General features: G+C 39.9%; 1 protein-coding gene across 1 annotated transcript in view; it reads right to left on the bottom strand.

The window, feature by feature from the left end:
• Positions 1–15,122, bottom strand: part of LOC126456030 (circadian clock-controlled protein daywake-like) — a 66,708-nt gene extending 51,586 nt beyond the window's left edge. Inside the window, exons 1-2 of the mRNA XM_050091785.1 lie at positions 15,005–15,122; positions 4,007–4,099 (exon numbers count right to left, since the gene is read on the bottom strand). Of these exons, the coding sequence (XP_049947742.1) occupies positions 4,007–4,099; positions 15,005–15,122 (211 nt within the window). The remainder of the gene's footprint in view (positions 1–4,006; positions 4,100–15,004) is intronic.
• Positions 15,123–15,873: the final 751 nt, after the last annotated feature.

The raw sequence follows: 15,873 nt of genomic DNA, 5'->3' as shown, positions 1-15,873 counted from the left end.
AGAAGAATGCTGAAGATTAGATGGGCAGATCGCATAACTAATGAGGAGGTACTAAACAGAACTGGGAAGAAAAGAAATTTGTGGCACAACCTGACTAGAAGAAGCGATCGGTTGATAGGACACATTCTGAGACATCAAGGAATCACCAATCACTGGAGGGAAGTGTGGGGCATAAAAAAACAGAGAGAGAGAGACCAAGAGATAAATACAGTAAGTAGTTTCAGGAGGATGTAGGTTACAGTAGCTATTCGGCGGTGAAGATGCTTGCACAGGATAGAGTAGCATGAAGAGTTGCTTCAAATAGTCTTCGGCTGAAGACCACAACAACGACAAAAACAATAACATGAGTTAGAAGAGGTTTTCAAAAAAATTCTTGAAGAAGCACTAATCTAGGGTGCTCCCGTTGCTTTAAATGTTGATATTTTTATTGTTACTGTCTGTGTGTTATTATCGCCATCATTTCGTAGTCCGCTGGGTTACGTTTGACTTCCTGCATTTCACAATGAACTTCGTCCCCTTTTGTATCCTGAGTTCCCGTCGTTCTGCATGCGTGGTCCGCTCATGCTTTTCTGTCCAACGAGCACTTCGTCTTATTGTTGGTTCTTGATAACAGTTCAAGTTCTTTGTGAAGTAATCTGCGAGGAAGATATTTTAAAATTTGATGCTTAATGTTTGGATGTCTTCTGTTGTGCTTACATATCAGTTACGATTTTGCTTTTTGTGTCGATGTGTGCTGTCTTAGAGATGGAGGTGACCATAAAACAGTGCTCGTCCTCTGAACATCACAAAAGTAGTCTAAGCTGTGGTTAGGAGAGCATGTATGTGTTTTGGGTGGTGAGTTTTTGAAAGTCTTGTCCAGATTTTTCGTAGCTTTTGGCGAATGCTGAGACGATTTCGTTGAATGCACCATGATCATATTCCTTCCATATCGTTGAGAAATCCGAGCTTGTGCTCCATCCTTAATTATTTGAGTGTCAGTGCAACGTTGCACTACAATAGTCCTTTCTTTCTGTGATTTTCGATTCTACTGTTGGCTATAATGTTTTCTCTTTGGTAAATACCATTGTTTTCATTGGATCCCGCAACTTCAGTAACGATTTTTCGCTCTTTTTATTTATCCGTTCAGGAAGTTTCTATAATTCAATGAACGTATCATCAAATTCTGTTTTACTCAGCTGGTGTCCCAATTTCTGTGGTCCTATAGCCTAATCACATTCTACAAATGATGACATTTGCAATCATTTCCAAATATCTGGATCATTCTAGTTTCTGAGTTTCTTAAATATCTCTGTGATGTTTTGCTATAATTCCTGTAAATATCGCCCGTCATAACGCTGTTCGAACCTGTAAACCATCTAATATGAAACAGACGTTACAGGCATAAAAATAACTGTCTGAAATTTCTTCAAGAATTACCATCGGGGGCGACGTTGAAGTGTTCTGGCAGTGGACAGTATAGTTAAGTAGCACACTACCGCGTTGCTAGGACATTGTTTGGGATGTCATGTCTCACACTCATCATCTGCTGCGTTGTTCTTTAATAATAGCATGAAATTTGTCGAGTTAATTGATTAAATTAGTAAGATCGCACTTACTCTTCTTTCTTTAGTTAATAAGCGAGTGACGATAGTGGAGACAACAGAAATAATTTATGCTATTTGCTGTTATTTCAAATTCTGTCACCTTTACGTCTCCTAGTCCAGTAAGACCGATAGAGTTTGATAAAAACTTTCTGAACGAATTAAGTATGAAGATTGATGTCGACCATCTGATTTGTGCCCTTATGCCAACATAAAGAAGGAGAGCACACAAGACTCCGTACATCCGCAAGAACACATGTCGTGCGTCTTGCACGATGAAAAAGGCATCATGTACTACGAATATTTTACCAATAGTTTAACCGAATCTACGTATCTAACATGTTCTATCAACGAGTGAGACTAGTACAGCCGTAACTGTTCAGAGGGAGCCGAGGTAGCTGTATTAAGCGCCACTGAAACACGGTAATTCTTAATGCACGCACGCCACGAGTATGACGAAAAAGTTGCACAGAAGCTTAGGTGACAGGTGATCCGTACCTTTCGCCTTCCTTAACCCAACAAATTTCGAAAGATCTGCTTCGATACTGAAGATGCTTTATAAAGTTTACGACTCCCTTCAAGGAGGAAGGTACATCACTGTTTAACGTCATCGTCGAAGTGATAAGAGATGGAACACCAGTTCGATTTCTGGAAAGATCGAGAAGGAAATCGGTTGTGTTCTTTCAAAGGTTACATTCAGTGATTACCCTCAACCGCTTCCGGAGAGTTGTGGAAAAGCTATATCTGGAATGACAGACGGATATTTGAACAGCTGCTCTGCCAATTCCCTTGCTTCTTCTTTTAGGTAATGACTAAAGCGGGTAAATATAAATCACTTTCTTTATGCAAAACATTTATCAAAATTCAGGCAGCAGAAATGAGATTTCTGAAATCTGAAGGAATGTAGTAAATTAGGCTGATCTAGGATTGGTAAGACCTGACATCGTCGGGTGAAAGACACTCAGCGATATGCAATACTTTTTAATTAATAGTCTTGATTCCAATAAAAAATATAAAATTAGTTTGCTGATTATCGGTTTCCTCAGATCGTGCTTATTACAGATTCCTCAGTAAGGATGATTTGGTGTACTCTCAATAACTATGGTGCTATGGCCAGCACTTTAATTAGCTACTGATTCCTTGGTAAGAATGATCCGAAGGTCGTTGTTAGTCAACCGAAACCGGTAATCAACAAAACACAACTTTCATATTTTTATGCGATAAACAGTACCAAAATTTTAAAATGATCTGGTATTGAGTAGATGGATTGCAAGTCTATAGATCAGAAAATAAAATCGACGAAAATAAGGCAAAAATGACGAATACACGACAGCACTAATGTTCGACGAAATGATTTGAAAGTTAGAAAGCTACACAGATTGATGCACAGACGGCGGATGCTATAATACACATTTCACCTGATGGTAGACACAGGGCTGCAACTAGCTAGTCGTGGTGAAATAAAGGAACAGATAATTTCAAGGGAATACAGCTGGTTCGTAATATTAACGAGCTGCTCAATAATTAGGATGCCCCTGTCCGCGTTCACGGCACTGGGAACGGAAAGCCCAGAAGTGAAGCTAGCATTTCTCTTTCTCTGAATAGACAGGAATTATTTCCGGGGATTGCGTTCTTAAGGAAATTGATAGTGTGGGTCAGGATGTGAGAAGACTTCATATTAGATGTTTATAAGTAGCTTCATTGGTGTGAAGAATACCGTCAAAGTCTGAAAAAACAGAGGGATTGCAATCGTAGGTGTTAAATTTCAGAATTGCAGTTGTGTCAACATCCTATTCGTATATCATAGTGCAGATCAGCTTCATTAAAAGAACTTCTTGTGATAGAGACATTCACACATCATACTGGTCATCTAAGGCTGAATCCCTTAAAGCAAGACTGTGACGCACTGACGAAAGGAACTGCTGCTCCTCTTCTCCCACCATGAACTCCTGTAATTCTGCACAGGTATGGGTAATAACACCATCGACTATCAATAGATCTCATGAATAACTTCACTGAGAATCCGGCACGTTGGTGCTAAGCATATTTATTAGCTCACGGTGACCAAATTCCATTAACTGTTTTGTGTTTGTGGAAGAGACTTCACCACTTAGGTAACTTCTTTACACATGTATTTCTATACTTTCATACTTGTTTTATCTGCAAATTTGGGATCTTTTTGCATACAAAATTTCATGTGATTAAACTTGACTTTGTCCTGCAGCCGTTCCAACATCCCATGAATAAAATATCGGCTCAGTTCTTGACCACGCGTAAGCTTTAGACAAAGAAGGAGCTACCCTAAATTATTTATTTGTCGTACAGAGAAATTAAGTTTATCTCGAAAGGTAGCATCTACTCTCTATTGTAGTTAGTCATGCTTGCAGAGTGCAGAAGGATATGAAAACTGCACGAAAAATACTCACCTGTTTTAAGGTACGGTTTGAGAGCGTCGACCGAATTCCTCACGCAGTCGTTGAGTCGAGGATCGTTGCGATGACACACTTTCAGGAACGCAGCTGGAAAACAAAGGGGTAATAGTTCACCTTTGGCGTCTGAAAAGTATGCATATGCGTGCAATTGGCGGGGTACCAGACGTGTCGAGCAAGTCATCGACTTTACTCTGTCTACACATAAACATATACTCCTTGCACATACTAGTACATTACTCTTTCAGATTTCTTGGCTGGGACATACAGACCCAAAATTAAATTGAAAATATTTCTAATACACCAGTTCTGACAAAGGTTTTCGGGAAGTTTCCTTTGGTTCTGCAGCAAGCGCTAGAACTGGTAATCCCGCCGCAAATATTCCCTTTCCCTCTCTATCAGCTTTCCTGGTACTTGGCTGGAAAAGTCACTGAATCCTAATAGGCCATTTCTAGAACAGTCTACTATACCTTTAGGTGTAGAAAATGGTAAGTTCTAAAAAAAAAAATAAAACGGTAAGCATACCATATGTAATCAGCTGTTACATAGGAACAGACAAGCGAGCGCGCTCGCGCACGGAGAGGCTCAAAAATGGTTCAAATGGCTCTAAGCACTATGGGACTTAACATCTGAGGTCATCAGTCCCCTATACTTAGAACTACGAAAACCTAAGTACATCACACACATCCATGGCCGAGGCAGGATTCGAACCTGACCGTAGCAGCCGCGTGGTTCCGGACTGAAGCGCCTGGAACCACACGGCCACAGCGGCCGCGCACGGAGGGAGAGAGAGAGAGAGAGAGTGACTGCGAGGCGATGAGGGGGGGGGGGGGCGGAGATGGAGAAAACGAATGAAGTCTTGCCTATCTTACACGCTGTACTTTCGAGCATTACTCTTCTCGTATATGCTATCCATCAGAACACAAAACACCATTGTCAGCCCCAGATGTATATCGACTCAGTGGCGGTGGAAAGGTCAGCATATGCAATACAAGCCTGCAAAAATGGGCCTTCCGGTGGAGTCAGTTTTTTGCAAGTTAGGTGCTGTGCAGACTAACAACCGTCTACTACAGTGTCTCCAGCCGCATGCACCCTGATGAGGCCGACACCGAATGCAGCTGAAGTGGCCAATTTCTTGTCAACCAACATATAAACTGATGTCAAGGATAGATTTGTTGATTATCTACTTTGTATCTCTTACAAGATAATAACTAAATTAGCAATTAAAAATAACTTTGTACGTTCGCAACAAAACTGTCGTCTATACATCACAGTTTCTTCCTTCTTCCAGACTGAGGTTAAGAAACGGCATGTTGACAACTACCTCGCTAGCTGATCCACCGAATACAATAAAACTTTCTCTCCAATGGCACTGAAAATTTCTCAGTTGTCTGCATAAAACATCCCACACATATTCATAATTTTTACTTCCGATTACTATGGACACAAGCGTCTATTTTCATCTATAATAAACAACGTTTCTGTTACGTACAATGCTTGTTAATTATGTTCTCACTTGCAGACTCGGACGTTGCGTTTCAGTGTGTGCACAAACAGCTAAAGCTAACTGACTGCCCAGTGCCTTACGCAGAGCATTACTATTGATCTTTAGTCCTCATGACCCACAGCCGAAAACACACACAATAGAGCAGCGAGTAGATGAAAAACGCGGTTACCGCACCGCTTCTCAAAAAAATTTTCTCCATATCTCGTCTTCATATAGGTAAGAAAATAACATCACTATGTTTTCAGCTACCCAGTTTCAGCTACTTTTTTTAAACATTTAAATTTCTGCGAAGTTAAACATTGAAGGAAAACGTTGAATGCAACCGTTGAACGTTTTGAAGAAGGTAATACTAAACTAAGATATAAAGGAATGAAGAGACTTAAAACTAATGATAATGAAATTCACGATATCGATTTTTTCTTTAATTAGTTACCGCCATTTTTCTCGTGATCTCGTGTTTTCTTATTGCGTGCACCGAGATAGACGTATTTCTTTGTTTAAAATATCTAAAATTTCGGTAAGTTATGTATAGAAATACCGAATGGAGTAAAATCCATGCACCGAGGTGACTTTGTTTTTTGTTTAAAAAATCTAGCATTTCGGTTTTTGCGATTTATTGTATACAAACATACCAATTTTTGAAAAGTGGTGCGGTAGCCCCAGTTGTTATCCACTTCAGTGAAACTTGCATAACAATGCTAACATCCTCGTATATACCCTCGTATAGCAGCGATCTAACGTGAAGGTGTTGAATGACATGTGGACAGAAGCGCTGTGATACTGCTAAGAACAGTGCTTCGACCTGGACACAATTCTGAGATGAGAGACAAAAAAGTTATTCCACGAACGCCCGCAAGGGCTCGGCAGGAATGAGGTGTGGTGAGCTTTGTAATTATCCAAAATAGAGTAAGTAGCAACTGCATGGTCTAATCATTATCATCATACATATTATATATCAACGGTTTTTTTTGTCGGTGCGCCACATCTCTCGTACAGTTCAATCAAAATTAATGATTGAGACATCACTTTCAACATTTTGTTTACCAACAATGACAAAAATTACACAAAGAGTTTGAAGTTATTATCTTCATTAAAAACATTTTTATTAAAACAATGTAGAAGATGCCTTCTACCGACGATCTGTTTAACCATGTACGACAGCTGTTACATTTTAGATTGTGTTCTCTGTCGCACACGTCAGTGTAAAGGATGTGTTGCCACAATGTAAAGATTAACTTTGGGTCCATTAAAATTAAATATGGAAGAGATTCGAAACCTCACAGATCAGAATATTGACTATACTAAGAACTACTTAGAAAATATAGACAGTTTAACAACCTCTTTCATTTGCTTCCGTTCAGTTTAACTCGGTTGATATTCCTGGCATGGTCGCTATTGTTTTAAAATATATGGCCACGTGTATCACATGGTAGGAAGTTTGCAGCATCCTACAGGACTTGCACCAACTTATTCTGTCCTCTTCGCGATACATTTTGATACTGCACTACAACAGCGTATAGAGCATAAATCTAGTAGAACCTGCGGCCGGGAAATAATGAATACATTGCAAGTAATGCTTGATACGCATAACCTTATGCACAGTACCCCTGTTGTGATCATCACACAAAGCACGACAGAAATCTATAACGTAGAAGAAGAACGTACGAACGCAAGACAGCTTACGAAAGGTTAAACGAAAAACAGAAGGCGGTTGCTGAAGAAGTCTTACATTCACTAAAAAATAAGACTCCTGATTGTTAATTCATAGGCGGACCGGTAGGCTCAGGTAAGACATTTGCTTACAAAACTTTGTATCATATTTTATTAGATGAAAAAAGGTTGCTTTTAAAAGTTGTACGGGCAGGCATTTGCTGCCAATCTTCTACTTAGGAGCGCACATCACATTCGACTTTCAAACTGCCTGTTCCCATGTTGAACACATCGGTCTCATAGATTCGCACTGACACCAAGGTTGCACAACTTCTTGGTTGGTGGAGATTTCCATCTAGTATTACCTGTTGTTAGACATGCCAATAGAACAACATTGTCGGAACTACAGTTAAAACATCACCCTTATGGTCTTAGTGTTAAAATTCATAAGTAGACTCTGTTTCACAGAATGGTTACTTACGCTGGGTAACTGTGATTTAGAAAATAGGATTGCTTTAATGAAGAGATCAAAATTCCTAGACATTGTTACTGTAGTTACGATAAGTCTTATTATCGTCCTAATCAAAGCCACAGAAATCAATGACAAATGTTACACAGTTCTATTCAACGGCTATTCTATATCCAAAAAATGATGATTGTACCAGAATTAATTATACCATATTCAGTTTGTTACCTAGAGACACAAAAGTTTACCTCAGTTCTGATTCTGTCCAACTTGATAAGTATCCCATTGGATTCTTGAACTCTTCAAATCGGTCCGGTTTACTACCCCATTAATTTCTTTTAAAGAAAAATGCTGTTATTATTTGAATTTTAAATATTAACGCTAATGATGGATTAATTATTGGTGCAATGTTAGTGGTAACTCACTTATGCGAATACATCATCACTGTTAACGTCATTGACTCCGAGGAAAGTGAGCTCATATCGCGCATTGACGTCACACCTTCTGATCCAGACATGCATTTCCAAAAGATAAGAAAACAACTCCCAACAAAAGTAGCCTTCACTATGACCATTAATAAATCACAAGGGCAGGCGCTTCAAAGGTTAGGATTGTGTTTTCGTATGAAATTTTTCACACATTCGGTGATATTGATATTTGTGCTAAAGACACATACAGCCGAAAAATAAATGATGATTACACTGTAGCTGCTAACGTTGTTTTCAAAGAAGTTTTGTAAAAAACAAAAGTTTCTAAAATAAAATAAACCTGTCAAAGACAATATCTGGTTTTTATATGTTTTACAATTTAGCATATTTCATATAGTGACATCGATTTCTTTTACTATGAGACTAGTATTTGTTACTTCTATTAAAAATATAATACCTTTTATTAATAAATACCTGCATTTACTAATTTCTCCATTACTGTACTACCTGTAGGTGACTGATCAATATATAGAGCGAATTATTCACATGGGTCAATTAGTTCAGTTTTATGTAGTTATGAATTTACTTCAGGTTGCAAATATTAAATCCTTCAGGCTCTCACTTATATCTAGCCAGGCATCCTTAGTGAGTTAATACTACGCTATGCACAATACATGCGCTGAACACACTGTTGCTGCTGCTGCTACTACTACTACTACTACTACTAATAATAATAATAAAACCAATAGACATAGTACTGAATACATGATATTTCAATACTATCAGTCTTATTAATATTGTGAAGAGTAATTTTCTCTTTCCATTCCTGTCGAATGGTAGTAATGACACACTAAAAGAAATGCATGACAACAGAATAAAAGCAATCAAATGTGGACAACAAGCTGACTGGTCCAGGGAAGAGAGAGAAATAATGGGATAAAGTTAGCAGCAAAAATATAGCGGAAAAGAAAAAATTAGGTATGGATGATAAAAGCTGAGGTAGTAATGACGATGCGGCAGAAATACCGACTCAGTGTTGGACAGAAGAAACTCCGTCGGTATATTCCACAAGAAAAGCTTGGCCGAAGACAGGAGTTAGAGCTTTAATCTCTTATTGAAAGCAGCATATTTTTGAGTCAGTCGCAAGTTACTGGGTAGCTTGTTCCATAGTTGTTGGGCTGAAATGGAGAAAGAGATGGAGAAAGACTTTGCGTACACAGAGTACGCGAAAGAAATTGCCCCCCTTCTAACAGCCGTGTACCGCAAGTCTCTAGAGGAACGGAGGGTTCCAAACGATTGGAAAAGAGCACAGATAGTCCCAGTCTTCAAGAAGGGTCGTCGAGCAGATGCGCAAAACTATAGACCTGTATCTCTGACGTCGATCTGTTGTAGAATTTTAGAACATGTTTTTTGCTCGAGTATCATGTCGTTTTTGGAAACCCAGAATCTACTATGTAGGAATCAACATGGATTCCGGAAACAGCGATCGTGTGAGACCCAACTCGCTTTATTTGTTCATGAGACCCAGAAAATATTAGATACAGGCTCCCAGGTAGATGCTATTTTTCTTGACTTCCGGAAGGCGTTCGATACAGTTCCGCACTGTCGCCTGATAAACAAAGTAAGAGCCTACGGAATATCAGACCAGCTGTGTGGCTGGATTGAAGAGTTTTTAGCAAACAGAACACAGCATGTTGTTATCAATGGAGAGACGTCTACAGACGTTAAAGTAACCTCTGGCGTGCCACAGGGGAGTGTTATGGGACCATTGCTTTTCACAATATATATAAATGACTTAGTAGATAGTGTCGGAAGTTCCATGCGGCTTTTCGCGGATGATGCTGTAGTATACAGAGAAGTTGCAGCATTAGAAAATTGTAGCGAAATGCAGGAAGATCTGCAGCGGATAGGCACTTGGTGCAGGGAGTGGCAACTGACCCTTAACATAGACAAATGTAATGTATTGCGAATACATAGAAAGAAGGATCCTTTATTGTATGATTGTATGATAGCGGAACAAACACTGGTAGCAGTTACTTCTGTAAAATATCTGGGAGTATGCGTGCGGAACGATTTGAAGTGGAATGATCATATAAAATTAATTGTTGGTAAGGCGAGTACCAGGTTGAGATTCATTGGGAGAGTGCTTAGAAAATGTAGTCCATCAACAAAGGAGGTGGCTTACAAAACACTCGTTCGACCTATACTTGAGTATTGCTCATCAGTGTGGGATCCGTACCAGATCGGTCTGACGGAGGAGATAGAGAAGATCCAAAGAACAGCGGCGCGTTTCGTCACAGGGTTATTTGGTAATCGTGATAGCGTTACGGAGATGTTTAGCAACTTCAAGTGGCAGACTCTGCAAGAGAGGCGCTCTGCATCGCGGTGTAGCTTGCTGTCCAGGTTTCGAGAGGGTGCGTTTCTGGATGAGGTATCGAATATATTGCTTCCCCCTACGTATACCTCCCGAGGAGATCACGAATGTAAAATTAGAGAGATTAGAGCGCGCACGGAGGCTTTCAGACAGTCGTTCTTCCCGCGAACCATACGCGACTGGAACAGGAAAGGGAGGTAATGACAGTGGCACATAGTGCCCTCCGCCACACACCGTTGGGTGGCTTGCGGAGTATAAATGTAGAATGTAGATGTAGATGTATGCAAAGATACAGCCAAGGTCCCAGACTTAACAGATCTTGTGCTGCATCTATGGAATAATGATAGGTATCTGATATACGGAAGAAATTTTGAGGACGTAAATGCCTTCAAAACGATGAAGATAACAGAGCGTTCAAAACCACGTTTTCTATCATGTAGCATTCCTCTAAACTAAACATCGGAAGATAGGACGCTATCAGACAACCGAATGTTACACATATATCTTAAGTAAGCCACAAGAAATACACATTTATTACATAAATCGATATTATCTTTTTCGTTACTTTTACTGCCGGAACAGCCATCCCTTCAAGTCTCTCGCTATACTTTCTACTGAGCTTATGTAATACGTAACCTCTTTTGGTTCTCTTCTGATGCTTCATAACAATCCATGTAACGAACAAAGATAATGGAAACAATCAGCAAATTATGGCACGCAAGATATCGTACGTTCTATTTTTTTCTTTTTTTATCTGCTTCTCCATCGGGGACGTAGCGAAAACGAAATGCGATAGTATTAACTACTATAACTTACGGGGTACATGCCTTACCAGGAATGTTTTCTGTGTTGTTCAAGCTAGTTTTTCTGATGCTTTTACGTGATAGGCATTTACGTATTCGACATTTCTTCCGCATATCAGATACCTATCATTATTCCGTGGATGCAGCACAAGATCTGTTAAGTCTGGGACCTTGGCTGTATCTTTGCATAACGCAAAGTCTCTCTCCATCTCTTTCTCCATTTCAGCCCAACAACTACCCAGTAACTTGCGACTGACTCAAAAATATGCTGCTTTCAATAAGAGATTAAAGCTCTAACTCCTGTCTTCGGCCAAGCTTTTCTTTTGGAACATACCGACAGTGTTTCTTCTGTCCAACACTGAGTCGGTATTTCGGCCGCATCGTCATTACTACCTCAGCTTTTATCATCCATACCTAATTTTTTCTTTTCCGCTATATTTTTGCTGCTAACTTTATCCCATTATTTCTCTCTCTTCCCTGGACCAGTCAGCTTGTTGTCCACATTTGATTGCTTTTATTCTGTTGTCATGCATTTCTTTTAGTGTGTCATTCCTACCATTCGATAGGAATGGAAAGAGAAAATTACTCTTCACAATATTAATAAGACCGATAGTATTGAAATATCATGTATTCAGTACTATGTCTATTGGTATTATTATTATTACTATTATTATTATTAGTAGTAGTAGCAGTAGTAGTAGCAGCAGCAGCAACAGTGTGTTCAGCGCATGTATTGTGCATAACGCAGTATTAACTCACTAAGGATGCCTGGCTAGATGTAAGTGAGAGCCTAAAGGATATAATATTTGCAACCTGAAGTAAATGCATAACTAAATAAAACTGAACTAGTTGACCCATGTGAATAATTCGCTCTATATATTGATCAGTCACCTAGAGGTAATACAGTAATGGAGAAATGAGTAAATGCAGGTATTTATTAATAAAAGGTATCTAACGTCTAATTGCCGTATAATTGAATGTTTGCATATTATACATGTTTCTGGAATCGTAACAGATGCATATTGACATCAAAAATAAACCTGTCAACTTATAACTGTAGTATTGTTTAAGAAGTAGCTAACAGCCAACGAGTTCAAATAAAATTACATACATAACGCTGCAGCCCAGTTCCAGCAATGTCACTCAATATCTACTCTGTTACTGAAAAAGCTTCTTAACAGAGATTCTAATCGACACTTTGATGCACCTGGTCTGTAGAACGTCGCAGCTGTTGATTTTTTACACCAGTATCCTCGGATACTTAGAAAGTGTGAGACATTTCATGTAGTGCCGCTGCACGGTCTGACGTGGTTATGATGCAGACCAGTTTCAACAGCTGCATACAAGAAATCTGCAACAAAAGTGAATGTGCTTTGCCTGGCAGTTGTTGCACTGCACATACAGTGTAGGTCTTGTAACTTCTTTCTGCATTCATCAAAGTATAACAGTCTGTTAATTGATGTACTGTGGTATCAAAATCCACATCCCTTAGTGGTAATACGTAACATTTGTAACACATGAGCTGCAGATTACTCCACAACGCATAATTGGAGACCATAGGTTCCTAATCTTCAATCATATTAACAGACGCCACTGAATAACCTGTTTTGATTTGTAGATAGAGCTCATATTATGACGCTATATATAAGAGTAAAATCCCATTTTCCCACCTCATTTGTTATCCTGCTTGTTGAAAAGCAAGTTCGGTTACAATTACGGGAGAGCAACATGCAACTGCCGTTTTCTATATCACAGAACGTTGGGATGAACTATAGGCACAAAGAAAACTATGCCAGTAGGAAATACTACTGGGATATACTGCATTTCGTGCAACAATTGTCCTATGAAATATATTGAATAAACATGCAGAACCTTCTACACGACATTTAAAGAACGTTTTAATCTAGCTACCTCGAAGGCAGCTTTAAGTAATCATCTGCGTGCGGAGGGACACACCATTACAAATTTGCAAAATAATTAAAGAATTGTTCATCGGGAAAGAAAGCGACATAATCTCAACATTCTCGAAGAGATCGAGACAGCATGAAGTCCGCAGAGACCACCTAGAGAAACTAATAAGCCGATAAAGAAAACGGGCGCATGCGCGTTAGAACCCATGCCGCGGAAGGTGGCGTGGAAATAGGTTGTGAACAGTGCCAGAGAAAGTTGGGTACCATCTTTACAAGTAATTTTACATGTGAAACCTGAAATGCAATCGCTATTTTATTTATTAAAAACAAGGGAGTAACCATCCATAGTGGGGCAACTACAGTTGCGCCGTCACAAGGTTTTAGCAAACTTCCACTGCATAGATGGAATAACCTACTACAGCGTCCTATTCCTAATCCAAATCATTTTTACAGGCAGTTATTTGACAGTCGTCCATGAAATGGATTTTTGTTTAATCCGCCGTTCGGTGTTTGACCTCTAGAAATGTTAAGTATTGTGAGACGATGTTAAGCCTTAGGTATGTCTACACAAGATATTATCATTTCCTTTCTCCAGCTCGTTTATTTAGATGACAGTCTATTTTGTACGCAGCATTTTATCTAAACTTAACTTATCGCACAATCATATAAAGACTGGTTTGAGATTTATTTTACTTTGCCTCTGTGGATGTAGCTTTCACCACCTACACATATAATCTGTTTTATCTTCGACATCCGGTTGGTTTACCACTTTATTCTTATTCTAGTTTTCCTGTTTCTGGATGGTGTTCCCTGCATCTTGCTCTGTTTTAAATTGGACTACGGACCTTTTGACGGTCAAACAGTTTTAACACAGTTGGACAAAGATTGGTGCATCATCTACTGCTTATCATTTTGAATAAATTATAAATGTGAGTACATAATTTTTGCTATATAGTCTTTTGTATAGTAAAAGTAAATCTTAACCGGAACAGGATCATTATTCCTTTTACTCTTATTTGCAGACAGCTGTAACCCTTAAGATGTGGCACTAACGCTGCGAAACTAGTTGGATCAGAATTGTATATAGCACACTTACCCCTCTCCAATGTTGTTAAAGAGTAGTGTTCGTCTGTATGACGCCTTTACCAGTTGGATCTGATTCAAGAGATTGAGAAGGTCCAAAGAAGAGCGGCAAGATTCGTGACTGGTACATTTAGCCATCGCGAGAGCGTTACAAATCTCATAGAAAGTTTAAAGTGGGACACACTTGCAGATAGACGACGCGTTAAACAGAAGGAGCTGCTCACTAAATTCCGAAATCCAATCTTCACCGAGGATGTAGAACGTATATTATTACCACCAACTTTCAAATCGCGTAATGATCATCATTCAAAGATAAGGGAAATAAGAGCTCGTACTGAGGCGTTCAGACAGCCGTTTTTCCCTCGCGCGATCCGCGAGTGGAACAGAGGGGGGAAATATGACTTTGGCGCGAATTGTGCCATCCGCCACACACCGCTTGCTGACTAGCGGAGAATATATGTAGATATGTAGACGGTTATATGATATTAGACGAACTGCTTTCTAACGGCAATTAGAATGATTGACATGTTTCCCCAACCTTCTTAACCAACGAACTGGAAACATCAACTTTGTTTATTGAAATAGACCCATGCGCTTTTTCTAGCCCAGCGTATGATGTATACTGATACAACCACTACATAAGTCTGACATTATTGACTGAGTTTTTTAACATACTGTGCGAAAATACTGAGATAACACGACCACTGACTAAGCTTCGTTGATAGCAGCTGCAGCGTGCAGTGGCGAGTCGTGCCTGTGCAGACAACGACTTACGTATGGTGGGCGGCAGGTGATGGGCGGCGGCGAGAGCGGCAAACGCGACCGCCAGGGCGGCGGCGAGGCGGCCGTGCTGCAGCAGCTGGTGTGGCGATCGCGGTCGGGGCTGCGCCATGGCGTGTGGGCGGCGCCGCCCCACAGCCGGCCCTCTTATCGCCCCCGTCGCTGCTGGCTCAGGACCGACACACATACCAGCCTCAGCCGCGGCAAACACACTGGCCCGCCGTGCCGCTGCTTCGCGTTGCTCCACTTCGCCAGGCTGCCCCTGGCAATCGTAATTCTGCAATGTACGTGGCCGGTACTGACGGTTCAGTGCCTCAACCGGTAAAAACGGAACTCTTTGTTGGCCTTCCGTTTCTCTGTCTGTCTGTTTATTTGTCCGAAGTTTAAGCCCCCTTTTCTGAAGAATGGGTGGAGGTATCTTGATGAAATTTGTCACATACTAAGGGCTACGGTCCCTTGGCGGTGTGAAAAATTTTAGCTTTTGAGGCAGTACAATCAAAAGTTACGGCCATGTATGGTGCATAAATATATTTATTCCTTAAAGAAATTTGTTATCGAAACTATAGGCTTTCTCTTTTTCAAACCAGCAGCTCAGTTCATGGAATCAGTACTACATATAAGACTAATCTTCACAAAGGTTTAAAGTAACTTATTTTAGTCCAAAAAGGTGTCCATTATTGAGAAATACACATTTTCTGTAACGTGCCAGCAGCCATAAAAAGTTTATTTACCAGTAAAGTTCAATTTAAGAGGAGCCTAAAAGATTTATTGGTGGCCAGCTCCTTCTACTCCATTGATGAACTGATTTAAAGAAACACTCGTTGTGTGTGTAACCAATAATGCAAAACAATGCTAATATTAGC

The sequence above is a fragment of the Schistocerca serialis genome, chromosome 2 (genome assembly GCF_023864345.2).
Source record: "Schistocerca serialis cubense isolate TAMUIC-IGC-003099 chromosome 2, iqSchSeri2.2, whole genome shotgun sequence".
In the NCBI taxonomy this organism is placed as follows: domain Eukaryota; kingdom Metazoa; phylum Arthropoda; class Insecta; order Orthoptera; family Acrididae; genus Schistocerca; species Schistocerca serialis.
The sequence above is the reverse complement of the archived record's forward strand: the minus strand, read 5'-3'. Positions and strand labels throughout refer to the sequence as shown.